This window comes from Acomys minous (assembly GCF_964271855.1).
Source record: "Acomys minous genome assembly, chromosome: 9".
NCBI lineage: Eukaryota > Metazoa > Chordata > Mammalia > Rodentia > Muridae > Acomys > Acomys minous.
Genome location: NC_140490.1, coordinates 80,060,357 through 80,086,233, shown reverse-complemented (window position 1 = coordinate 80,086,233; position 25,877 = coordinate 80,060,357). Strand labels below are relative to the sequence as shown.

At 50.2% G+C, this 25,877-nt stretch overlaps 2 protein-coding genes and 1 pseudogene across 5 annotated transcripts; 1 reads left to right on the top strand and 2 right to left on the bottom strand.

Moving 5' to 3' along the window:
* Positions 1-302: 302 nt before the first annotated feature.
* On the top strand, positions 303-11,469 carry SPMAP2 (sperm microtubule associated protein 2). Of its 3 annotated transcripts, none has more exons than XM_084794470.1 (8): positions 303-669; positions 1,124-1,243; positions 1,468-1,539; positions 1,944-2,005; positions 2,643-2,712; positions 3,607-3,724; positions 7,549-7,708; positions 11,182-11,469. In XM_084794470.1, exons 1-8 carry the CDS (start codon positions 368-370, stop codon positions 11,418-11,420), a joined length of 1,143 nt encoding a protein of 380 aa, XP_084650596.1. In that variant the 5' UTR covers positions 303-367; the 3' UTR covers positions 11,421-11,469. The 3 variants fall into 3 exon arrangements, with proteins under 3 accessions (XP_084650596.1, XP_084650598.1, XP_084650597.1); XM_084794472.1 differs by lacking the exon at positions 11,182-11,469 and adding an exon at positions 9,015-9,239; XM_084794471.1 differs by lacking the exon at positions 1,468-1,539 and having other exon boundaries at positions 304-669.
* A 6,129-nt stretch (positions 11,470-17,598) lies between these two features.
* Positions 17,599-22,250, bottom strand: LOC311605169 (replication protein A 70 kDa DNA-binding subunit-like; annotated as a pseudogene). The gene is made up of 2 exons (XR_014783663.1): positions 21,866-22,250; positions 17,599-20,686 (listed from the first exon to the last, which is right to left on the bottom strand). The product of XR_014783663.1 is annotated as a replication protein A 70 kDa DNA-binding subunit-like (transcript).
* LOC311605901 (large ribosomal subunit protein eL27-like) lies at positions 21,048-22,481 on the bottom strand (the record flags this gene model as incomplete). Its single annotated transcript, XM_084796740.1, has 3 exons — positions 21,048-21,122; positions 21,932-22,028; positions 22,255-22,481. The coding sequence occupies 3 exons, from the start codon at positions 22,479-22,481 to the stop codon at positions 21,048-21,050; spliced, it is 399 nt and encodes a 132-aa protein (XP_084652866.1).
* Between the last annotated feature and the right edge of the window lie 3,396 nt (positions 22,482-25,877).

The window sequence follows — 25,877 nt, the reverse complement described above, 5'->3', positions numbered from 1 at the left end:
GTCTACAGAGCGAGTCCAGGACAACCAGGGCTACACAGAGAAACCCTATCTGGGAAAAAAACTCGACTCTCAGTCCAGTGCAGGTGGGTCATCTTAGCACTCAGGAGGCTGAAACAGGAGGAGCTTGGGTTCGAGGCCAGCCTTGGCCACATAGTGCGACCCTGTTGCCTCTTGTCCCCCCCAAACTCCAAAAGAAAGCCATGAAGGCTGGAATCCTAAGCTGTGCACCCCAGGGCCTAGGATCCCACAGTGGCTAGAATGGGGTCCTCGGAACCCTTGGGTGGGCATTCTCTTGTTGCTGTGGCAGCAACAGATCCATTAGGGAGTTGAGGGAGTGAGGTTAAAGGGTTTAGGAGGGGCCGAGCACATGGGGGAACTTGGCGAACACCAGGCCAGTTTGCTGAACTGCCTTGTCACAGAGGCTAAGGCTTCGGCTGGGCTAGATCACAGGCAGAGCAATGGAAGTTTGGGTAATGGCAACTTGGGCTTTCGGAGTGCGTCATTTGAAAGCCACTGGCTTCAGGGCTCCCCGGGCACCTCACGGCTAGCCCCAGAAGACCCAGAGGAGGAGATTCCCCCGGAGGAAGTGGCTGAGGAAGAGCTCAGCATGGCCCCCATTCTGAATGATGCTCTTGGAGGAGATTTGGAGGTGGACGTGGTTGAATTGAGGTGGGTGCTGGGACCCTGTGGGCAGGTGGGCGCTGGGAGGAGGCAGGTGCTGACGCACACGGTTTGTGCTTGGCCATATTTGTTGTCCCTCCTTGTAGAGACCCCACCCCCATCCCCCAGCTTCCCAGAGACAGGGGTCCTGTTGGTGGCTCTGTCCTGCTCTGGGTCCTGCCACATAGCAGCCACTCGGGGAACCGCGAGAGAAGTGAGCATTATGTTCATTCTCCCAACGGCCTCAGGAAGTGGAGTTGGCTTCTTCCGGTTCCACGGGCCCAGGGCTCAGTTTCTAGACAGCTTGGAGCCTGGGTGATGCCAAACTCCTTCACAGAGAGTGACGAGGCTCCAGGGGCCCAGAGCTGACCAGAGAGACTCCTGATGGGGGAGCAGAACTGCCCTTCGGGTTCCCAGATACATGGAGTGGACCAGCAGACCCTGACACCAAAAACTTTTGCAGCCAGCTGTCTATCAATGAGCGGACTCCCAGCTTCTCCACAGCCAAGAGCAGGAGAAAGAGGGGCCAGAGGCTTCTGGAACTGGCCAAGCCCAAGAACAACTGGCAACGCCTGAGAGACAGGTGAGGTCTGGGCCCGTGAGGTGGCAAGGCAGGGGGAGCCCAGGCCTGACATGTTCTTCTGACCCTGTCACTGACCCATCACTTTGGGCAGGACACCTAAACAATAAGCGGGCTGTTGGGGGGTGGCGGCAGCGGCAGGCAGGACACCAGAGGTGGGGCCCTTGGGTGGTATCCAGTGGGGACCCGGAGGCAAAGGCAGGGCCTGGGACCCTGTCTCATCGCAGGATGGGGTGCTGTTGTAAGGGCTATACCTGGATTGCCCCACGCAAGACCAACTTGCAGTTCTGCCTGTATTGGTGAGTTGGGGGTGTCCCCTTCCTGTGTCACCTGTCTGTGCCAGGGACATGCCAGGCTCCAGGGACACACCTGAGCCGCCTTCTCTCCAGGTGTAGGTTCTGGGGGTGGAGGGCTCTCGGATGGGGGCTGTCCTGCCTCCACTCTCCTGCTGTGCCCCAGGCCTGCTGGCTAGTGTCTGTGTATCCGAGGGGCGCAGCTCTCCAAGCGGCACTTGGTCCTTTCACCCGCCCCGTCTGCTCCTGTGTCGTCCTTCCATTGTCTCAGGCTGCCCTCCCTGGTTCCCCAGGACTCCCCTCCCTAAGCAGGGCGCAGGGCGCAGGGCGCAGGGCGCAGGGCGCAGGGCGCAGGGCGCAGGGCGCAGGGCGCAGGGCACCTTGCCCTGAGCTGCTCTGCTGTATTCCAGGCCCTCTGTGTACTGGACTGAGCGGTTTACCGAGGACACCACCTTGACCATCACGGTCCCTGGTAGGTTCTGTCTCTCTGGGGTGTCCTCATCCTGGCCCTGGCCCTGCCACCTCTGCTCAGAATGTGGCCACCTCCTTAGTCTTCCCCCTATGCCCAGGAACCCAGTTCTCCCCCACCTCCCCGAGTGGCTAGAATTCTATAGGATTGGAGGCCGAGGGGAGGGGATCAAAGCTGTCTCCGTGGCAAATCTGGGCAGAGCTAGAATTTGTTTTACCGAGACCTTGCCTTCGTCCCCAAGCGGGATCCATCTTTGAGAGTGTGGGCTCCTTCAGATAAAGGCCCCCAACAGGAGCTCCTCTGCGGATGAGTGCGGCCAAGCAGGGCCTCTCCTGCGGCTCCAGACACATCTCCATGCCCCACTCCCAGCCCTAGAAATCCTAGGTCAGCACCAACTTCAGACAGAAATCCAGTTTGTGAGCCTCTTGTGTTCAGCCCTGGGGAGGAGGGAGCCAAGGCTTGTTGACTGGTTGTCTATTGTATTACGCCCGTCTTCCCAGTGATGGCCTGGCTGGGGACACTGCTTGGCAAAGGGCCCATGTCTCTAGCCTGTGGCCCCTGCCTGGACCTGTGGCGGGCTGAGTGGGTCCTGCAGGGGGTGGGGCAGTGTAGTTGTGGTGACTGGGCCATTTCCGTTCAGACGTGTCCCGCAGAGTGGAGGAACTTTCGAGGCCCAAGCGGTTCTACTTGGAATATTACAACAACAACAGGTGAGGGAGGGAGGACAGCAGGCGCCACTGGCAGGGGGGGTGGGTGGGTGGGTGGGGGTGGGTGGGTGGGGGGTGGGTCCCAGCCTCCTCCTGCTTCCTTCAAAGAGGGCTTAGCATGTCCTGCTCTTGAGTCTCAAACCTCCAGCCAATGTTCCAAGGCTACCTGGCCTTGGGAACCATGGGGATATGCCACTCAGAGATGATCAGCCCAGCCTCTTGGGTCACTCACTGGTGCTCATGGCCCTGGGATGTGGGGGACACTCATGCTTTCTGAAGCCTGTCCTCAGAGCCACTCAGGCAAACCTTGGCTGCGTCTGTGCAGAGGGGAAAACATACTCTCACTGATGGCTGAAGTGGGTTCCATGACACCACTGTGGGATCCCGAGTTTTCACACCCGTGTTTATGTGCAGCCCTGTTCTGTGCAAGAGGACGTTGGGGCCACGCTCGCGTGTGGGTGGCCATGTCCCTTGCTCTGGGGTGGATTTCAGGGTGAGATGCTGTGTTCCAGCTTGTGGCAGCCAATGGCAGGGTTGGCTTTAGCATGCGCAGAAGCTTAGGTTGGCAGGGGCATTCTTGTGGCAGCATTTGCTCCTGGACCGGGGCTTAGATGGGACCCGGTTTTACCCTTGGTGTGCAGGGTAGTCGCTTCCTAGACTTTTGTGGCAGCCACAGGACACTGTATCTCTGGGTCTTCACCTCAGTCAGGCTCCTGATGGGGACAGGGGTGGTCCTTTGCCACACCTGAGGGTACCGCACCCCCTGCTCTGGGCTGGACACCTGGGGCCTGTTTCAGCATTTTCCATCCCAGGAGCATTCTGAGAAAGCATTCTGAGTTAGTTGCTCACAACTCTGTAGAGGGGTGGGATGATGCCTGAACTCCAAGTGCCTTTTAGGACCACGCCCATCTGGCCCATCCCTCGATCCACTTTGGAGTTCCAACCTTCTAACCGGCTGAAGCAACTGGCTACCCCAAAAATTCGAAACAACATCTGGAGCATTAACATGTCCGAGGTAGGTAGTGCCTGCGGTGTAGTCTAAGTGCTTGGGACAGGCGGTTAGCTGCCTTTGGATGTAGGTGAGGGGAAGGCAGTGGGGAGGGCAGTCTCTGTGGGATGGATGGGTTCACCGGCTCATCTGGAAAACTATCCTCCCCCTCTGTCCCTTGAGCCTTGTCACCTCTCCTGCCCTCGGAGGCATCTGGGACTCCATTGCTTCTTGAATGTTCTCGGTCATCACAGCACCTGGTCTCTGTCTGGGACAGGGCTCCATGGTGGAGTGACACCACCTGAAGGGATGTGACCAGCCACTCTGTGTGGCTATCTGGACCTGCTTTTTTTTTTAAAAACAATCTTAAAGTCCGGCTGGAGCTCCCCAGCCAGCCAAGTCTAGCTGAGTTGATGAACTCCAGGCTCAACGAGAGACGCGGTCCCCAAAAACAAGGTGGAGAGCTGAGTACGATTGTGCAGGCCTTGACTCCCAGGCAGGAGGCAGACAGAGTTTTGTGAGTTCGAGGCCCACTCCATTTACACAGCAAATTCCAGGCCAGTCAGGCCTTCATAGGAAGACCCTGATGCCAAAACCAGACACCTGCCGAGCCTGGTGGTGCTCGCCTTTCATCCTCAGGAGATGAAGGATCTCTGTGAGTTCGAGTCCAGCCTGGTCTGTATAATGCATCCTAGGACAGTCAGGGCTACGCAGAGAGACCCTGGTTTAAAGAAAGAAAGAAAGAAAGAAAGAAAGAAAGAAAGAAAGAAAGGAGAGAATGAAAACAAACCAACAACTAAGACCAAAAAGACAAAAAAATCAAAACCAAACCAAAGTACAGCCAGGTGTGGTGGCTCACATCTGTCGTCCATGGCACCCAGGAGGTAGATATAGGAGGGTCAGGAGTTCAAGGCCACCTTCAGCTACTTAATAAGTTCAAGGCCAGCCTGGGCTACGTGAGACCTTGTTTCAAAAACCCAAAGCAAGGTCCCAGCAGTATGCTATCTCCCTTATGACATTCCCATACACATTTAGACCAAGGAAAATGTAAAAGCAGGGCAAACACCACACTGAGAAATAACAGCAATTCCTTGACATCCAAAAACGTGGCCTGCTGCTCTCAGACATGGCTTTTTATAAAAAATTTTTTTGAAATAGGGCTTCTCTGTATAGTCGTGGCTGTCCTGGACTCACTCTGTAGACCAGGCTGGCCTCGAACTCACAGAGAGATCCACCTGCCTCTGCCTCTCTAAGATTTATTTATTTATGCCGGGCGTGGTGGCGCATGCCTTTAATCCCAGCACTCGGGAGGCAGAGGTGGGCAGATCGCTGTGAGTTCGAGGCCAGCCTGGTCTACAAAGTGAGTCCAGGACAGCCCAGGCTAACACAGAGAGACCCTGTCTCGAAAAAACAAAAAAACAAAACAAAACAAAAAAGGATTTATTTATTTATTGTTATGTATACAGTGCTCTGCCCGCACATACACCTGAAGGCCAGAAGAGGGCATCAGATCCCATTATAGATGGTTGTGAGGCACCATGTGGCTGCTGGGAATTGAACTCAGGACCTTTGGAAAGGTAGTCAGTGCCCTTAACCTCTGAGCCATCTCTCCAGCCCTCAGGCATGACTTCTGAACGTGGATCTCTTGGGATCCAAATGCCAATATGGCTCTTCCTGCCTTTACCCCCCTCACCCCACCGCCCACCCACTCTCAGATGTGCCCACCTCCTCCCTGCTGGGCCTGAATTCATACCACTCCTGTGCCTCAGGGGTGCAATCCCCTAAAGCCTCCACAGTCACCAGGACCCTCTGGAGAGTCTAGGTTCCTGGGCCTGGGGTTGAGGCTCCACTGGGAACCTTCCATCCTTCTGCAAGCTGAAGGTCTAGCCTCAGCCAGGCTCAGGCTTTGCCCAGAAACCTTCCCAGTCGCACGTGTCCTTCACACACAAGGCTCACCTGTCTCCTCATCCTGGCACTGGCCTAGTCTGTCCAAGGACTCCTGTCACTTCCTACCCGCCATGCAGGCCCAATACCAACTCCCCAGGGCTGGGCTGCATCTTCCTGTGTGCAGTGGCTCTTCCAGAACCCAACGGGCCCGGCTAGACTGCAGATACATGTAGGCTTCTCCCTGGGCCTGCCAGGGAGGAGACCCGTGAGAGGGTCAGTGGGGAAGACTCAGGCTGGGAAATACAGTGGCTTTTCCAAGGTGAGTGATGAGCAGCGGTCACAGATCTGATCTGAGGCCTTGGACAATGGAGCTGGAGAGATGGCTGAGCTGCTAAGAGTACTGGCTGCTCTTACTCAGGACCCGGGCTCCACTCACAGTACACCCCTGGTGGCACACAACCTCTGTAACACTCTCTTTTGGTTTCTGGAGGCACTGCACACATGTGATGAACAGTCCTACGTACACATAAAATTATTCAAGTATTTATTAATTTAATTAAATTAAAATTTTTTTTATGTTTTGAGACAGGGGTTCTCTGTGTATCCCTGACTATCCTGGACTCCCTTTGTAGACCAGGCTGGCCTCGAACCCACAGCGATCCTCTTGCCTCTGCCTCCCTGAGTGCTGGATTAGAGGCATGCGCCACCACGCCCAGCTTTAAAGTACTTAAAAAAAAAAAAGAATAAATGCCTAACCTGTGTGAGTCCAATGAGTCCAGGACAGCCAGGGCTACATAGAAAAACCCTGTCTCAAAATCCCCTCCCTACCCCCCACAAAAAAAACCCACCGTACCCGAGGGATATATATCCCTTGACCTGCCCTCTCCTTCCACCTCAGCAGTCCCTCCTGGTGTCGCCAAGTTCCCACCAGAGCAGCCACTTGTTGTCCCTGCCCCCAGCGGCTCAGAAGCTCATCCTGTCCTCATCGTCACTGGTGACTGATGCCCCACCGTCCTCCCTCGGTTAAGCCTTGGCTTCTGTGGAAGCATTTGAACTTGTGCCGCACACCCATCGGGTGGATCCTGCACACTCCCTGCTGGCTTAGCGTGTGTGCTGTGTGCACATTGATGCACACACCCAGCAGATCCTGCACGCTCCCTGCTGGCTTAGCGTGTGTGCTGTGTGTGCATCGATGCGCACACCCAGCAGATCCTGCACGCTCCCGGTTGGCTTAGTGTGTGTGGTGTGTGTGCATTCATGCACACAGCCATTGGATCTGGTGGATCCTGCACCCTCCCTGCTGGCTTAGTGTGCGTGCTGTATGTGCATCGATGTGCACACCCATTGGGTACATCCTTCCCGCTTCCCGCTGGCTTAGCATGTGTGCTGTGTGTGCATCAATGCACACAGCCATCAGATCCGGTGGATCCTGCACGCTCCATGCTGGCTTAGTGTGCATGCTGTGTGTGCATCAGTGGCTTGAACCCCTCAAAGCTGTGCACCCAGTCTCTCTCCAGTCCTGCACGGCATCTCTGCTACCACATTTTCACCAGGGTGTTTTCGAGTCTGTGATGTCCAATGACAGCTTGCTCTCTCTCTCTCTCTCTCTCTGCTTATATTTTATTCATTTTGAGCCAGTTTTGCTATGTATACTGGGAGGGCCTCCGATTCACAGAGATCTGTCTGCCTCTGCCTCCCAAATGCCAGATTAAAGCGAGCATCCATGCTGAGCTATTATTATTTCTTGTATTTTGTTTTCTGGTTTTCCTTTCCCAAGTCAGCTGAGAGCATTGCCATTTTGTGATGTCCCTGAGGGGCTTTTGGTGTACCAAGGCTACTAATCCCTGTTGAACACAATGCAGAGCTAGTTTCTCCCTGGGAGTCAGGGTGTTCCTGCTCCATGGACTGTGAGGAACCAGGAATGCTTCACTCCCCCCACCCCGCCCCCCCATTTCTGTTTCCAGGTTTCCCAGGTATCCAGAGCAGCCCAGATGGCAGTCCCCACCCCACGGACCCTTCAGCTGGCAAAGCCCAGGCCCCCCGCCACCCTTGCAGAAGAGTGGGACCCTATGCCAAAACGCAAGCCTTACGTGTCAGACTACAACCGCCTTCTTCAGCTGGCCAGTGAGTAGATGCCCTTGTGGAGGTCGGGGTGGGTGAGGGATGGCTTTCCGGCCTGACTTGCCAGGTGTGTGTCTTCCTCGTGTCTTACCTCCCTCAACTGTCTGAATACTAGCAACCGTCAGAGGTTATAGTGGAGGGCACTGGCAAAGAGAGTGGGTGCAGGAGGACGAAGTCGAGGGCAGGCACTAGGTAGCCAGGCTGAGCTGTGAGGGCTGCATTGGAGCGATTGTTTGATGCTTTTCTGTGTGAACGTTGAATAGTTAGTCAGTCACCAGTGGCGAAAGTGGTGTGCACTCGTCGTGGGAAGACAAAAGGGTCCAAAGAAGAAAGTGAAGGTAACACCTGAAGTCACAACCTAGAGGCCACACACAGTGCAGAGCCACGTGTCTTTTCCAGGCTGTCCACGGACTCTCACCCCACACTGACTGGCTGTGCCTGTAGCACGCTCCCCCGCCCCCCCCCCAATGACTCCCACCGCCAGTACCCAGCAGCCAGCAGGGATCGGTGACCTTTAGCAGGTGCCTTACATGTTGGTGGCCTCAGGGCTTGCCCCCTTCTGGGTCATTCCCGCACCCTGTTGTTCACCTCAGACTCTGGGAGCCCTGACGTAATGGATGTGCTTTTTTGCACACGTATCACCACCTGTGAGTGAGGCACGCCCGGGTGTGTCTTTGCTGCATCCTGTCCATGCGTCCTGGACCCGAGAGGCTGTCAGCTTGCGAGTCACTGACTCCTCACTGCTCTTGGCTGATGCTTGCAGAGCAGGGGGCTGGCCATTTGGGTTCAGGCTTTCCAGGTGCCTCAGTTCCAGGTTTTGGCTTACAGTTTGGAGGTGCTCTCTACAGACGATGGTGACTAACCCTCTGTCGGACTCCCTGAGGTGGCTCCTCCCAGGATAAGCTTGTCTTTTTAAAATTTGCCTGTGTGTGTGTGTGTGTGTGTGTGTGTGTGTGTGTGTGGTTTCTGTTATGTCCAGATGTTCAGCTAGTGAAGGGTGAGTGTGAGGTGATGTGAGCACGCGTGAGCATGCATGTCTTTGTGTGTGTGTGCTCCCTCTCGCTCAGGCCAGGTGCACGCCGTGGGTGAGGGCAGCGGCACACTTTGCTGTCCAGCTGTGGAGGGCTGCGACCAGCACTTCTTGGCGCTGGGGTACAGTTGGAGCCCTGGGCTTGCCAGGCACTTGCTCTGCTGCTGGCACATTGGGGTGCACTTGGCTGTGGGTGGGAGCACGTGCCCAGCTCTGCTTCTGTCAGGCCTGTCGGGCAGGGGAGGGCCCTCTTCTCCACTGTCATGCTGTGCTTCACAGAGTTTAAACAGCCAGATGTTGGGGCTAGAGAGACGGCTCAGCGGTTAAGAGCACTGGCTGCTCTTCCAGAGGACCGGGGTTCGATTCCTCCCAGCACCCACACGGCAGCTCACAACGCTCGGTAACTCCAGCTCCAGGGGATCCGACACCCTCTTCTGGCCTCTGCCTGCACCAGGAGTGCATCCAGACAAAAACATTCATACATACTAAATAATAAAATTGTTTTTTTTTAAAGAGATGAAAGTTTCAACGCCCTGAGTCCACGGAGGGTTGGCTCCCCCCTGCCCTGGGACCACCACGTCCCTGACACTGGCTTATTTCTACCCCAGGACCTTTGCTATGAGAGCTCTGATCCAGTGTGGGGGCACTTGGGTTCTGAGGGAACTGAGGGAAAGGGCTTCTTGTATCAGCTGCCTTGGCCTCTTTCCATGACCTGAGCAAAGCGCTTGAGGAAGGGTTGATTTTTGGCTCTCAGTCAGAGGGGACAGCCCATTCTTGCGGCAGGCATGAGGCAGCAGTGTGAGGCAGCGGGTCACGACATATCGGCAGTCAGGAAACAGAGACACGCATGATGGTGTTGCTGGACTTTGCTGCTTTGTGGGTTCGTCCACTCCGTAAACCCTCTCCCACTAGGTAAGAGACACAAAGGGATAGAGAGGAGAGGGAAGACGTCCTGAATAAAGGCAGGGGTCAGAAAGGGACGTTTTTTTATCTCTAGGCTACTTCCTGCTGATTAGGGGCATTGAGCTCCTTGGAGCAAGTTCCATCTTTGCAGTCAGGAGAGCTAATTTCTTCTTGTTTCTTTTTTTTTTTTTGTGCACAACTGCTTAACAAACTGCGACCAACAACAACCAACAACCACCCAAGAACTCTAGCATTTATGTACCCTCTGTAAAGCCCCCCCACCCCCAAATGTCACACAGTCGCAGAAACTATCTGCAGCTGAAAAAAAAAACCACGTCCGTGCCAGAACACGGGGCAAATCCTAGTCAGCCGCTGTGGACAATCTAAAGCAGCCCCTTATCCCACAGCTGGGACTAGAGCAAAAACATTCTTCAAGTATTTGTGTTTTTTATTTTTGGGTTTTTTTGTTTGTTTGTTTGGTTGGTTTTTGATTTTTGAGACAGGGTTTCTCTGTGTAACAGCCCTGGCTGTCTTGGAACTAGCTCTGTAGACCAGGCTGGCCTCAAACTCAGGGAGATCCTCCTGCCTCTGCCTCCCAAGTGCTGGGATTAAAGGCGTATGTCACCACCCCCCAGCTATTTCTGTGTTTTTTAAAAAAGAAACTAAAATTCCACGGAGCTTTCTCAGTGTGTGGCACCAGCCCCCGGGATGGTGCTGCCACATTCAGGATGGGCTTTCCTTGCTTGGTTAAATGTTTACAGAAAGCTTCTTGGGGACACAAGAGGGGTGTTCTATATGATGGCTCTGTATCCCAGGGTTCCACTTTCCCCAGGGTGTCTGTGCCATCAGGCGGTTGGCCCGGGTGGCCTTGTCCATCTTCACCAAGGCCCAAGCTGCCGGGGAGAGGCTCTGCAGCTTTGCCCGCCCTATCCCGAGCCCATCCCCACAGCTGTAACGGACACCGTCCTCTCTTGCCCTCCACGCTGCAGCCACCAGGCCCACGTGGAGAGAAGACCCATCCTCTCCCTGGCACCTTTCTGTGCCTCCTTTCTGAGCACTGTGACCAGATGAAATATTTTCTTCACAATTCACCCTCTTAAAAGGCAGTTTTTCAACATCTTCGCAAGTGTATCTGATCATCACCCATCCAGTTCTAGAACATTCTGTCACCACAAGAGAGAAAGCCTTGTCCTCGTGAGCACTCGCCTGGTCTTCCCAGTCCTCAGCACCCCTGAATCCACTTCCTCTTCTGGATTCACCCGCACAGGACGCTTCCTGCCATTGGAGTCTCATGCTGTCTGTCCTTCCGTGTCTGGCTCTCTCATTACCCTAGAGCTTCTCACCCCCAAGTGCTGTGTTGTTTCAGAGCTTTTGTCCTGTTCATGGCTGTATAATACTCCACTACGTGGACGCTGCGTGCTCTGAGTGACACTGTGGACATGAATCACACAGGCCTGTTACTCCTTTGCTGCTGGACAGATCCAGCTTGGAGCTTTGCCCGAGAAGTCTGAGCCTGGCGCTGTTCCTCTCTTTTGCCCTCTAGCACCCAAGGCTATGTCAGAAAAGTGCGTTCCTGACCGAAATCCTCAGTGGGAGGTCCTGGATGTCACCAAGAAAGCAGTGGCCAGTTCACGGATCGTCTCCCTGGCCCAGCCCAGGATTCGAAAGGACCTCAACGAGGGTTACAACCCGTACTACATCTCCCCAGCCTCTCTGGCGGCCGAGGCGTCTCCTCGCATTAACGAACTTGCCACCCCCAAATACATCACCAAGAAAGTCTGATAGCCAGGTCTACTCCAGCTCACCCCTAGTAAACACCAAGTGCATCCTCGCCTCTGTGCGTGATTCACCGAGCTCCGTGGCCCGGGCAGGGGAGGGCAGGACAATAATAACGTTATTTTCGCATTCTACCTGCGACGTGCAGCCCTTTTATTTCCCAGGTTTTACTTCCCATCTTTTTTAAAAAAATTTTTTAAAAAAATTTTATTTATTGTATATGAGTACTTTATCATCAGATCACATTATAGATGGTTGTGAGCCACCATGTGGTTGCTGGGAATTGAACTCAGGACCTCTGGAAGAGCAGAAGGTGCTCTTAACCACTGAGCCATCTCTCCAGCCCCTCACTTCCTATCTTGAGGGACCCTGAGGCTGGGCCTCAGCCCCCTCACCCCCTTCCCTCAGACTCTCCCATCCATCTGCCTCCCACACGCCCACAAGGATCTCAAGCTCAGCCCTATGGCATGCTGGTCCTTGTAGTACCCTGATGAGAGGCTGGTCAGCCTCACGAGGGTGGGGTGGTGGTAGTTCCTGCCACCTCAGTTTCACTGTTGAAACTGTCACAGGGTCATGGTGTTTAGAGGGAGGATTGGGAGGGGGGCGTTTTTGGCTCCGCCTGCTTTGGTGCACAAGCCAGGGACACAGAGCAGAACTTTGTCAGTTAGGCAGTGCAGGTGGACTGAGCAGGCCCTGGGGTCCTAACAAATTACCGCCAGAGCCCATCATCTCTCAGGTCTGTGATGTAGCCCTGGCGTGGAACCTGGGGTTCCAGCTCAGTGGAGTAGAGGTGCTTTCTTCTAGTAGATCCAGGGAGGGCAGGCAGGGCCCATCATCCCAGTGTCTCTGGGGGCCATTATAAGCTTGAGGTCCTTTGCCTCTTTGTAGCCAGCAGCCCAGAGTCGCCCAGTCTCCACTCCAACTCTCCTTTCCTTTGAAGATCCGTGACAGTCCCTGGCTTAGGGTCCTTCACTTAACTTTAAGGAGCGTATGCTGGGTAAGATGCCACATCCAAGGGGTGTGGGGTTGTTACCCACCCAGCTGTGGATGGCTCTTGTGGCTGGCCGTGCCACCCGTGTGTCTGCTGCCCCGTTCAGGACAGTGAGATAGATTTACCTGCTTGCGTTATCGCCACAAGCATTAGTCCTCGGGGCTGATGGTGTAGGATCCTGAGCTGGGCCTGGGAATCTGGCAGCCTGGGTTGCGAGTTCTCCGAGGACATACACTTGTTTGGTAATTTAGAGAATATGACTGAACACCTGCTACCCAGACCTAGCCAACATTCCAGATGAGAAAGGGAGGCCTCTTGACAGAGCTACATTCTTGGGGGTCTTCCTCATAGTGCTGGTGGCAGGTGGCAGGGAAGCTTAGTGAGCAGCGTGCCCTTAGAGGTAAAGATTGTATGCCTGATGCCTGTAGCCAGGCTCTCCCCTTAGCAGAAGCCATGGGGCTCTTGAACTGGGGGGTGACATCAGATCACTCAGGTGAGCCCAACAGATTGCAGGTGGAGGCAGAGGAGCTCTGACGGATGGGGGGGGGGCCCATGTGGGGGGGGGCAGGAAGAGCATCATTTCCCCCCCTTCCAGTTAAATAACTAAAAGGCAGAAAAAAGTGTTCCAGGAAGACTCAGGGAGTTCCAGGAGACCCGTCATATGCCTGGGAAGTCAGGGTCCCCTTTTGGAGTTTTCAGTCCCATTGATAAAACAACGTCAGAAGCCACACAGGGAAGGTGGAGGACGGCTGGTTAGAGGTTCACAGGAAACCCTGAGGGCAGGCGAGGCTCGCAGCTGTCTGGATGCGAGGAGGACAATGAGGATGAACACAGGCCACAAACTGGGGTGGGGCTCAGAGGAGTGGGGGTCAGCCACCTGGCAGAAGGCAGGGAAGCTTGGGGAGGTTGGGGGGCGAGGAAGATGTTCACAGTGTTAGGGAGCCAGTGTAAGAGCATGCTGAGGCTCTGGGCCAGCATCTTGGGGGGGGGGGGGGAAGGCATTAGAGGGAAAAAGGAATACTTCTTTTGGGTCAGGCCTCAGAGCATCTGCCGGAGCCGGACTAGCTTCACGATGACTCCCAGGCACTGCACTAGGGGTGGGGAATTTGGGGAGGGAAAAATGTAAAATCTCATGGAAGTGAACCTGCCTCTGTAGGGGTGGTTCCCTAGTGAGGTCCCTGGCAAGCTCCGCTGTCTCTACCTATAGGTAGGTGTCAGTCCTTACAGGGTCACTATGAACACAGTGGAGGGGCCACAGAAGGGGGAGCGACCAGAGCACCGGTGGTCTCTACGTCTGCTTGCTCATGGACGTGCTGGTCTCTGGTACCCAGCACGGCCTCGCTCTGGCCTGAACCATACTTTAGTATTGTGTTTATGAAGCATTGCCTGTTTCAGTGTTTTGTAGACACGCTTCCCTCAGCTTCTGATTGGTTTAATAAAGATCTGACCTTCTATAACGAGGCAGGAAAGGAGATGCTGGACTTCTGGGTAGAAATAGGAACTGTGGGAAGGTCTGAGAGGTACAGATTCACCAGGGGGACATGAAGGAAGGTGGACATCCTGGGGCTGAGGAGAGGTAATGGGCAAAAGTAGAATAGTATAAACAGGTTAATTAAGTTATATGAGCTGGTTGGGAATTAGCCTAAGCTAAGGCCTAAGCTTTCATAAATAAGAATTCTCCCTGTCTTTATTCCACCATTTGGCATTGCAAAGAACTCTGTCCAGAAATGGCACCCAACGTGGGACTTGAACTCATGACCCCGAGATTAAGAGTCTCACGCTTTATCAACTGAGCCAGCCAGTGGGACAGAGAGCAGAGGCTGGCCTCAAACTCATGATCCTCCCACCTCTGCCTCCTTCATGAAATCCTACCAGCATGGGCCACCACAACCAGCAAGACAGGCAGATCTCTGTGAGTTCAAGACCAGCCTAGTCAACAAAGTGAGGCCAGGACAGCCAGGGCTATTACACAGAGAAACCCTGTCTCAAAAAGCTGACTGAGAGAGAGAGAGAGAGAGAGAGAGAGAGAGAGAGAGAGAGAGAGAGAAAGAAAAAGAAGAAGAAGAAGAAGAAGAAGAAGAAGAAGAAGAAGAAGAAGAAGGGGAGGGAGAGTACAGAGCCCTGTGAGCAGTGGGTAGCAAGCGGGTAACAGGAGCCTCAGTATATGGGCCACAGCACAGGCCCAGCAACAACACAGACAGCTGAAGGAGAAAGGGCAGGACTCCTGGCCAGTGCCTGCAGGCATGAGGCTCAGCTCTTATGGCAGGGCAAACAGCGGCTCCAGCCCCCAAACCAGCCTGCTAGACTTGAATTGAGGAGACAGAGTCAACTGCTATAGACATGTGTGTGCCTGAGGAGCCTGTAAACACATAGAAGGGCAGAAGGAACATTTTCCTGGAGCCAAAGGGTAACTGTGATGCTCCAAACTTCTGAACTGGTAATGTATTAAGTTTAAAAATATTAAAAGTGAAAAGACACTGGGCATTAAAAAATCATAAAAAGACATAATTAGTTTGAAAATAATAAAGTACAAAGGCAGGAGAGGGTTAGATTAAAAAGAATACTTTCTGTGTTAAAAGATGGCAGGGGGCACTAGGTTCTCATATAATTTTGTTTTGATTGCCATCATAAAATAATTATACAGGGAGCTGGAGAGATGACTCAGGGGTTAAGAGCACTGTCTGCTCTTCCAGAGGTCCTGAGTTCAATTCTGGCAACCACATGGCGGCTCATAATCATCTATAATGTGATATAGTGCCCTCCTCTGGCATACAGGTGTACATGCAAATACAGCAGTCATATACAATAAATAAATAAAATCTTTAAAAAAATAATTATACATTTGGCAATTATTACAGTTTTCTATATCTTCTTTAAGAAAAATCAGAATAAAGCAGACTTAGATAAGGAAAGGACTGAGGAGTGGATTACTAGATTAAAGGCAACAGAACAGAGATTAGAGGATTATTCAAATCGGAATAAAGAATCAAAAGAATCCAATCTGGAGCCTACAGTGACAGCAAAAAATGGTGGTGACAGCAGAAAAGGTGAGAGACATCCACAGAGGCTTGAGGTATTTCAATGGCAGCCCATAGAGGTACTAGACTTAAAGAGAATGAAAGAAGCAATATTGTCTTATGGCTTGTATTTAACATTTTTAAAACAGATACTTAATGGCTGGGCCATGCAAAATCATATAATTCCAAAATATCTGAGAGATTTGATGACAGCCATATTAAAACTTGGCCCTCAACTACAATGGCTAACATGGTGAAAAGATGAGGTTTCAATTATGGAGCCACAGAACAGGACTAGGTGCATTAGTATTGTCAAGGACCGGTTACTACATGAAGGGCAGTATTCTGAATTAGGAATACAGATTTTATCTGATGCTGCCACATTGGAGAAGTGTCATATAATAGCTTCTGTGTTTCATCTTTTTAAGAGTTTGAAAATTTAAAGTATGTGTAAGTGTTAACACATCATATAACTGATCCCTATTAAGGATTTCGGTGGGCCTTTTGTCTTCAACTCTAAGAGAGCTAATTCTGAAACTGCATTTATTAGAGATGGTGGCCATCTTGGAGATGCTTTTACAGACTGAAGCCGATGCTGCTCTGGCACGTGTATGAAGTAAAATGCAACATTAAAAAAAAAAAAAGACGGCCGGGCGTGGTGACGCACGCCTTTAATCCCAGCACTCGGGAGGCAGAGGCAGGCAAATCGCTGTGAGTTCGAGGCCAGCCTGGTCTACAAAGCGAGTCTAGGACAGCCAGGGCTACACAGAGAGACCCTGTCTCAAAAAAAAAAAGACATTATGGCAGAGAACAGGTTACAGATATGTCTCACCATCCTATAGGTCAGGCAACTGTGAGAAGATCTAGCTCACAGAACAGAGGGGAGATATGAGATCTCCCAGAGACAGATTAAGTAATGCCCTACTGACTTTAAAATTTTTTAAATGTCAATGAGACAGGTAGCACAGCTGCTGAAAAACTGGATTTTAGAAAGGACCACAGCATTAAACCAATCTATATTTTATAAGGATGTGCTAACTTCAGCATGGAAGTCTGGGAATGTGTTGTGTCGGGGCAGAGGTTGTGCCTTTGTTGTACTGTTGTATTGGGGCAGGGGTTATACCTTTGTTGTATTGTTGTACCAGAGAGAGGTTGTGCCTTTGTTGTATTGTTGTATTGGGGGAGAGGTTTTGTCTTTGTTTCAACAGGAAGCAAAAGAAGGTGTGGACTCCTTCAAAAATTAATAAAGATTAGATGTGACCAGGGGACACCTCCTGAAAATCTTGGCTGCAGACCAAGAAACCAAGAACAATAAAACAAGTAACAAAAATGCTGATTTCTATACATGGGAACAGCTCTGAGACATGAATGTCTCTGCACAGCCAATAAATCTCTTGGGTACAGACTCCTAATGCCTTTCATGTGGCATGGGTGGAGACTTATACTGCAGTTTGGCTGTGCAGTCCAAACGGACTTAGAAAATTTGCTGCCTTTCACCTGTTCAAAGAACAGAGAATCATCTCTAGCTGATTTGTACACGCTGCACAGTCCATGCATCTGTCAATGCAGAAATGTATATTTCCTTTAAAAGTTTGTGTATTTTTAGAACAAAAGGACCAGGCACCAATGAAGACAAGTATCCCACATGATCCAGCCTCAAAGACTGCCTCAGTAGCTGTTCCCTCAGAAATCTGCATCCAGAACAACTCCAAAGCGGCTAGCTAAGATGATCCAGCCTCACAGACTGTTCCATCCAGGACTTAAGTTAAGCCCTGCACTTTCCAAACACACAGACTGGACAGCAAGTGATACAGCTTGGCCAATATTCCGATTTTCTTAGCATCTCCAAAAGAGATGCTGTCCCCAGACAGAAGGAATCAATCTTAAGGACATGACACATTCCCAAGAGGTGGGGAGGGTAGTTTTTGGTCATCCAGCGGGTGATGACATTTAAGGGAGGTTGGTTACAAGTTGTTGGTCATAATTAGGGAGGAAACAAAGTAAGAGAGGTTGGATTCAGGGATTTCTTTCTCTCTTTTTCTTTCCTCTATCTTTTCTCTCCTATCTAGTGTCAGGGGAGAAAAACGGGAAGGAGAGTGAAAAGAAAAAGAAGGGGGGGGGTATAGGGATGATAGAATAAAAAGGGAAGATTTATTAAATCTACTTTTTTTTCTATTTAACAAAGCTTTAATGAAAAATGAAATATACTAGTGCAAAGAACGATGTACAGGTAAAGACATGTGCACCTGGCAACCAAATGCAGCATTAATTTCAGTGAAAACTCAAGCAATGCTTTGTAGTTGCCTGGATGTCCCTAAGGGACAGCAAGTCAATGCTTATTAGCTGTCCTCAGAAGAGACAATTTTGATTAATATCAGGCCCATCCAACTCAGTCTATTAAATCTATTAAACTCTGAAGGAAGGACATTCAGATATTAATGATAGGCCTTTGATTAATAATTCTACCCTTTGCCATCCCAAGCATTAACAACCACATGGTACATTTGCAAAGAGGGAGCCTTTGATTCCAGAGAGATAACAGCCCCTAAGTGCTCCCCCAGGGGGAACCCAAGACATAAAGGTGCCACCACTGGAAAAGCAAAGCCCAAGTTACATAATTTACCTCATTATCCACAGAGTAGAGTCAATTACTTGTGACATAATTCCTGTTGGAAGATAACAAAACCTTGGTAAATCCGACAAAAGCTGGAGACAGGAGGGACGGCTGCTACACTACCTGCCAGCTAAGAGCTGGCTCTAAAGCGTCATTCACTTCTTTTCTTTTTAAGATTTATTTATTTATTTATTTATTTATTTATTTATTTATTTATATACTCAGTGTTCTGCTTGCATGCCAGAAGAGGGCACCAGATCTCACTACAGATGGTTGTGAGCCACCATGTGGTTGCTGGGAACCGAACTCAGGACCTCTGGAAGAGCAGACAGCGCTCTTAACCTACGCACAGCCCTCTGGGCCGGTTCTCTTTTGCCTACCAGTGAGTCCCAAGAGTGCCGAGTCGAGCTGCAGGTCTCCCCTAGAGGCTCTGCACTGTGCGGTTGCCACATGAGGGTGGGAGGAAGCCATTGTGTTTCCGTTCTTCACTTTCCAGCTCTGGCCGTCAGTGCTACCTGCTCCTGTCATATGTTCCTCGTGATGTTCACGATCAGCCTTTTGCTATAGTCTCTGACGTCCACCGGCTCCACATCCACCACAGTCGCCTTAATTTGAGATTCATCGTTGAAGGTTTCCAGCTTGACTCGGATTCTGAACAGAAAAGATGGAAAGTGGGCATTCTGGAAGACCCCTTTCAAACGCCTGCTCACTCTTTTCTTTCAGTTCCCCAAGGTGTGCAGTGTTGGGTCCAAGGATAGCCTCCGCAGGCTCCTGGAAGCACGTCCCCCACTGATTCTCTTGAAAGTCTGCAATGTTTACCGACAAGATCATGCGGTACTTGAAACTGGGAAATTCCCGGTCACACTTCTCACAGCGGCACAACCCATTCTGCTGGTCAATCACTTTCTGATTGCAGTCCTGGGTTGGGCAGGCCCGGTACATACAGTTTTTCTCTGCGAAGAAACGCCACCGTCGCCACGGCGCTGAAGTAGTCCGCCTTGTCGCCGTGGCCCAAGCTTCATACAAAGTTTTCCAGCTGGTGTCGCCCCCTGCGCTTCCTCCACTCCTGAGGTCAGAGATGGAAATACCATCTAAGGCTTGTCCATCTGAGTCGAGCCATCCACGGAGCTTATAGGCCTCTGGGATAGAGGATAGGACAGAGAGGCTCCGCCCACCAAAGTCGGAACCGCGGGCTCCGTTGACAGCCATGACAGGCTGCCCAGAACCATCAAACTTGTTGGCATCTTCTCCCCCAAAGAGTTGCACTGACCACTTTCCCTGACATGCCCGTCCACTAGATATTTCTCTTAGAGACTTCTCTGTTCCTAGACTTCACTGTGATTTTAGTTGAATCTTCATAGCTCTTGCAGATCCCGATTATGTCTACGAGGGAGTCTTTAGACTTGCTCTCTAGGTCACTGCTTCCCGTGAAGTCGAACTGCACTGTGGGTAAGTCACGTCCATCTTCCCAGGGAAGGACAGACGCCTCATTATTGAAGGTCATCTCATAGTCTTTTTTCACAGCTGAGAACTGTTTGCGATCTTCAGGGTGCCTTTTGAGAAATAATACGCCTTGGCCACTTCAATGAGGGGGAAGAATTTGTCCACCTGCTCATGGAAAGCAGGAGCTCTGATTTCACCACTTTCGTCTACAAGTTCTATAGAGAAAAGCTTCCCTTCCCCTTGGGTATTGCTCCAGGTACGGATCTGACTTTTGTTGGTGACACAGGCACAAATAGTCCACTTGCATTGGTAAGGGGTGGGGCTGGCAATGGGTACCACTTTGGACTGTGTTCCACCTGAAGGCTGTAGCAGGCCAGTGCCAACAGGTTTTGCAAATGGCTTAGAGGCACCATATGTCTTAGGCACAGTGGAAGCCGTTCCCAAGCACCTGTTCTGTGGCTGGGGCTTGCTGGCTGGTGGTGGGGCTTTGGGGGCTGGAGAAGGGACCGCTGGCTGCTGCCCATGTCCTTCATTATAGGGCGCTGGGTCCCCATACTTTGCTCCAACTGCTTCAGCTGATTTCACAACTTCCAAGCACACCAAAATAACTGCTCCCCTCCCGTCTTCCAGGGTGTTGACGACGAATTGCTTGACCTGGCAAATATAGTTGCGGGCCAGCTGTTCCCCTTCAACAAGAGGGTTCAGCTGTGTGGCCAGCATGAATGAGGAGAGCGTGTTTGGCCCATCACTCATGAGCAGTCGATATCGGGGTGGACTATTCCCTGTAGTAATGGGACGGGATGTTAATGACTTGAAGGATGGGCTTTACGGATGTATCTCCCTGTTGCATTATGGACGCAATGGCCCCCTCGCTCAAGTGCCCCACCATGGCTGCACCGCTAACTCCCACCTATCGAATCTACTTTTAGACTAAAAAGCAACTGCTAATCTCAAATATTTACATTGGTATGGATTCTTGCATATTGGTAAAAATTTAAGGCTATTTTTGTTGCAACATACTGCATATATGTTTCAACTCTTGTTTTAGATATTGTATTTATGCAACTCATTATAAATGTAAAGGGCTGGAGAGGTGGCTCAGTGGTTAAGAGCACTGTCTGCTCTTCCAGAGGTCCTTAGTTCAATTTCCATCAACCACATGGTGGCTCACAACCATCTATAATGAGATCTGGTGTCCTCTTCTGGCCTGCAGGTGTACATGCAGATAGAACACACACACACACACACACACACACACACACACACACACACACACAAAATGTAAAAAATGTCAAAAATATAAAGTTCTAGTCCTTTTGAAAGCTACTATTACACACTGCTTAGGATAATTAAGAAATGCAAGCTAGTAGTCAGTCACTCAAACTTGTGGCTATGTTAGATACTAGTTTAGTTAATTACAAAACTGAGATTTATTTAACCTCCTTGTAGATGTTTTCGAAGTTAAGCAGATAGTAAATAGCTAGACATAAGCAATGTTTGCCTGTTCAGATATACTTTAGATAGACAGATGGTCTTCAAACACTTCAGAGACCTACAGAATATAACATTTAAGATGCTTTAATAGCACAAGGCTTCTCATGACAGTGAGACGTATCAGCTCCTGACAGCGCCTCCATTCTCCTCTGAAGAAGATGATGGACATCAGAGAACCTCCTTATTGTGTTTGCTTCAGAAGTGGCAAAGCAAGCCACTGGGCAGAAAACTGTCCTTTCCTTGACTTCTAACGATATGCTGTCTAAACTGTGAACGAGCAGGACACTGGGCAGTTGACTACCAAACTTTGCCAAGACAAGGTAGGCCAGTCCTTCATAATTCCTGCTTCACAATAAAGTCTGGCAGATAGTCTACACCTGTAGGCTGAAGATGGATGCCCCAATGCTACAGAGGACTCTTGAGTTACTGTCTAGGCAGCAAACGCTCTCTCTGACATTTCTATAGTTTTGGAAGCTGTTTGCTCAGCACTTCCTATTTACTCAGGTAGTATTTATCCTCAGGTCTCTGATGAAGTTGAAGACTGGATAATTATACAGTCTCACGTATAACATTAGTTTAGGCTTTAAGAAAGCGTTTTAAGGTCTAAAAAGATGTGTTAGGTTGATAAGTGTAAGTTATGATGGAAAATGATTTAGGTACAGAACTTTGAACTCTCCAAGGTAGGACAATTAGTAGAGTGCTTTCTCTAAGGTTGCCAAATACGAGTGGAGTGGACATTGTGAATGTAATTCTTACCTGATAGTATCATATTGTTCTTATTGTATATAGTTTACTGATGTTAGAGAAAGAGGCATTTATTGGACTAAAAGGGGGAGATGTTGGGATAGTCTTTTTTTTTTTTTAATTTTTAATGATGGAAACGAAAATATACCTAAAAGCGAAGCTTCTGGAAAAACCATTTGTTCTTCCCTGTCTTGTATCGTTCCTCAAACTTAACCTTGGACTCCAGCCTGGCCTTGCGTTTCAGGAGCGCTGGGTCTCTAAAGACAGCCTTGTTGACAACAGTCTTGTCCAAGGGGATATCCACAGAGTACCTGGTGGGCATGAGGTGATTGTAGTTATAAACTTTCACCAAGGGGGGCTGGAGAGATGGCCCAGAGGTTAAGAGCACAGAATGCCCTTCCAGAGGTCTTGAGTTCAATTCACAGCAACCGCACAGTGGCTCACAACCATCTATAATGAGATCTGATGCCCTCTTCTGGCCTGTGGGTGTACATGCAAGCTAGAGCACTGGATACATAATAATAAATAAATCATTACAAAAAAACTTTCACAAAGGACTTGATCTTTGACCTCTTGGCAATTTTCTTCTTGCCCATGGCAGCTGTCACTTTTTGGGGATAGTGGTCAATTCCAGCCACCAGGGCATGGCTGTAAGGGCGGTCTGAGGTGCCATCATTGATGTTCTTCACGATGATTGCTTTGTGTCCGGAGTAGCGTCCACCCAGGACCAGCACCACTTTCCTGGGTTTCATGGACTTGCCCATTTTGGCAGCAAGCAGCTGGAATCCAGCAGAAAGTGGCATAGTCCTTTTTTGTGCACTGTGTAGAGGTTGTCTTTGTGTTATTCAAATGTTGATTTCTGTACTGGAAGAGAGATGAGCACTGTCTAGACTTTGGCATTGTTTTTTTTTGTTTGTTTGTTTTGTTTTTGCTCGTCACCTGTCTCAGTGTTTTGTAAACACACTTCCCTCGCCTTATGATTCATTTAATAAAGAGTTGACGGCTGATGGCTGGGCAGGAGAGAAAAGCGGGACCTCTGGCATGGATAAGAGCTCTGGAAAAGAATCAAGCATGGGAGATTTGCCAGCTAGACATGAAGAAAGTTGGACATACCAGGACTGAGGAGGGGTAACATGGCATGCATGGACTAGTGTACACAGGGTTAATTAAGTTATATTAACTAGCTGGGAACAAGCCTTAGCTTTCATAAATAAATACAAGTGTGTGTTATTATCCCATCATGGGGGTGCAAAGAAAATCCCATTATAATCTCTTCATAGAGGCTGAGCAATGCCAGCAATGCTAAAAACCAAATAAGAAGTGACAGCACATGCCTTGAATCCTAGAACTGGAGAGGCAGAGGCAGGCTGGTTTCTGGGAGTTCAAGGTCAGCCTGATCTACACAACATGACCCTTCCTGCGTGCATGTGTGCATGTGTGCATGTGTGTTAGGGGGTAACAAAATAAAACAATGTTGGAATCAACTGTTGCCTCAAATGCTGTGTGCACTTCTGTCCAAAGCTACCTCACATTTCAATATTCTTACTCAGCCTGGGAATCCAGGGAGCCACATGTATCTCCGGACAAGGCCGCTGGGATGCTGTGGCCCTTATCAGCAGAGACTTGTGGGACTCCACTTGGGGTGCGTGTTTGGTGGCCTGATTGTATGCAGGTTTTGGTTTCTTCTTCGGTTTATACTGAAAAGCAGAATTCTGCACTTGCTGATTAAACGCGCCTCCCCTTCCTCCTCCCGTTGGTCCGTTTCCCTTCCTGTTGTCTGTTTCTTCATCTGTCTCCCTCCATCTCTCCATCTTTCCCTGTGTGTCTCTCTCCATTTTTTTTCTCTCCCTTCTTTCTCAGCGCTGCTCTGGAATGCCATTTGATGTGTTTAATTAAAACCTTTTTTTTTCTGAGATAGGGTCTGTTTAGCTCCGGCAGGCCTGGAATTCACTATGTAGACCAGGCTGGCCTTGCACTTGCAGAGATCCGCCTTCTTGTGTCTCTTGAGCACTAGGATTGAAGGTTTGCACCACCACATTGGGCCAATGAGTTTAAAATTTACAAATGCATATTATCTATAATCTAACAATTTCCCCTGGCTATTAAAATGCTCATGCTGTGAGGACATGCATAGTCCTCACTGTGACTTACGGTCAACTACGAAAAGGTATCAAACAGAAGGACCCACAGCACAGAGCCAGGCACTGGGGTGAAGGTTGGTGTCAGAAACTTTCATATTGATAGGGAACTTGCAGAACAGGGGTGCAGGGCTGATGAGGAACGCAGGGAGTGGGGACCCTCAGAAGTTGGAACTGGCTGCGCTGTCTGCTGAGCAGCTAGCTTCCAGCTTGGCCATCCATGGAGAAAATCAAAGGCCAGTACCACAGGCTGTCCTGAGTGGAGTACCTACCACAGGGTGGGTCGGAGCCAGCATCACATAAACATCTCAGAAAGCCTGTACCTGTTCAGAACAGAGACACTGAAGGCTATAGCTCATATGAGATACCACAGATGAAATGAAAATTATAAAACAAAAAACATCAAACATACATTCTCTTAAGGATTTAAAAAAAAAAAGATATATTTATTTTTTGTTTCTTTTAATTTTTTTTTCTGCCTGTGGTTTGTGGAACCCATCTCTGTGAGTTTGAGATCAGCCTGGACTACTACAGAGTGAGTTCCGGGATAGCCAGGGCTACACAGAGAAACCCTGCCACAAAAAGAAAACAATACAACCCAACACCAAAACCCAAAACCACTTATTTTTCTTTCATGATTATTTTGTCTGGCTGTGTGTCTGTGCACCACGGGTAGGCCTGATACCCTTGCAGGCCACAGGGGTGGGTGGGTGGATCATGGGTGGGATCACGGGTGGGGGGTGGGGGTGATCACGGGTGGAGGGTGGGGGTATCATATTTCCTGGGAAGGTGGTTGCGAGCTGCTGTTTGGGTAGGTGCTGGGAATCAAACCCAGGTCCCCTGCAAGAGCAGGGCAGTGGTTAGCATGTGCCTTTAATCCCAGCGCTCAGGAGACAGAAGCAGGTGCACCTCTGTGAATTTGAGGCCAGTCTGGGCTACAGGGTTGAGTTCCAGGTCAGCCAGGACTCACAGTTAGACTCTGTCTCCAAAAACCCTAAACAAACAAACAAGCAGACAAAAAGCACCCAGGGCTCTTAACCACTGAGCTATTCCTTCAGCTCTGTAAGAATTTAAATAAGTCAATGAAACAGCTGTGTCAACATGGGAGGTTGGGAAAGCTCCACAAGAGGTCACAGTTGTGGGAAGAGCAAAGGCGATGAAAAGTGAAAAGCAGCGGCTGTGTCTGCAGTTGCCTGGGGTGGAGACAAGTCCAGTTTGAACTAGTTTTAAAGAGACCAGACAGGGCCAAAGAGGGCAAGAAGGGACACAGAGGGCAAGGCTTGAGAGGACCAGCTAGATAACGCGAGGGTCGTGGCGAAGGGTCAGGAAGACACAATGTACTTGATAAGAACAAGGAGATGCCACATCCATAAAAATGATACCCTTAACGGAGAGAGGCAAAATAATGGAATGAGAAATACTTACGTTTATATTAAAAAAACCCAAACTGCCCAGAACCCAAACATGGTAACTCATTTGTATAATTCTCATATTCAGGAGGCCAAAGCAAGAGGATTGAAAGCTCATGGCTAGCCTGGGTAACTTGAAAAGATTCTGTCTCAAAATAAGTAAAAAGACGGTCAGGAGTGTAGTTCACGTGTATGCCTAGAATCTCTCAGTGAGGGGGCTGCGGGTGTGGTCAGGGTAGAGCCCCTGCCTAGAATCCCCCAGTGAGGGGCTGGGGCGTGGTCAGGGTGGAGCCCCTGCCTAGAATCCCCCAGTGAGGGGACGAGTGTAGCTGCTCTTTGCAATTTTGTGAGTTTTCTTTTTCCCACCCTCTATTCCTTGGTTTCACCCCCTATCATTAGACAGTAGAAAAGGAAGATGGGGTGGGGGAGAGAGCGAGAGAGAGAGAGAGAGAGAGAGAGACAGAGAAAGACGGGGGTGGGGGGTGGGGTGGGGTGGGGTGGGGGGGAGAGAGAGAGAGAGAGAGACAGACAGACAGACAGATAGACAGACGGGGAGAGAGGAAGATGCCTGAATCTAATTTCTTTCTTCTTTGAGCACAAGTACTAACAAATT

What these genes read in the sequence shown, in the direction of transcription:
- SPMAP2 (XM_084794470.1), top strand. Translation starts at nt 368, where the DNA reads ATGGGGGAACTTGGCGAACACCAGGCCAGTTTGCTGAACTGCCTTGTC. An exon ending in TGGCAACGCCTGAGAGACAG is followed by an intron (nt 1,244 to 1,467) that starts GTGAGGTCTGGG and finishes GTCTCATCGCAG; the next exon opens with GATGGGGTGCTGTTGTAAGG. An exon ending in GGAGCATTAACATGTCCGAG is followed by an intron (nt 3,725 to 7,548) that starts GTAGGTAGTGCC and finishes TTCTGTTTCCAG; the next exon opens with GTTTCCCAGGTATCCAGAGC.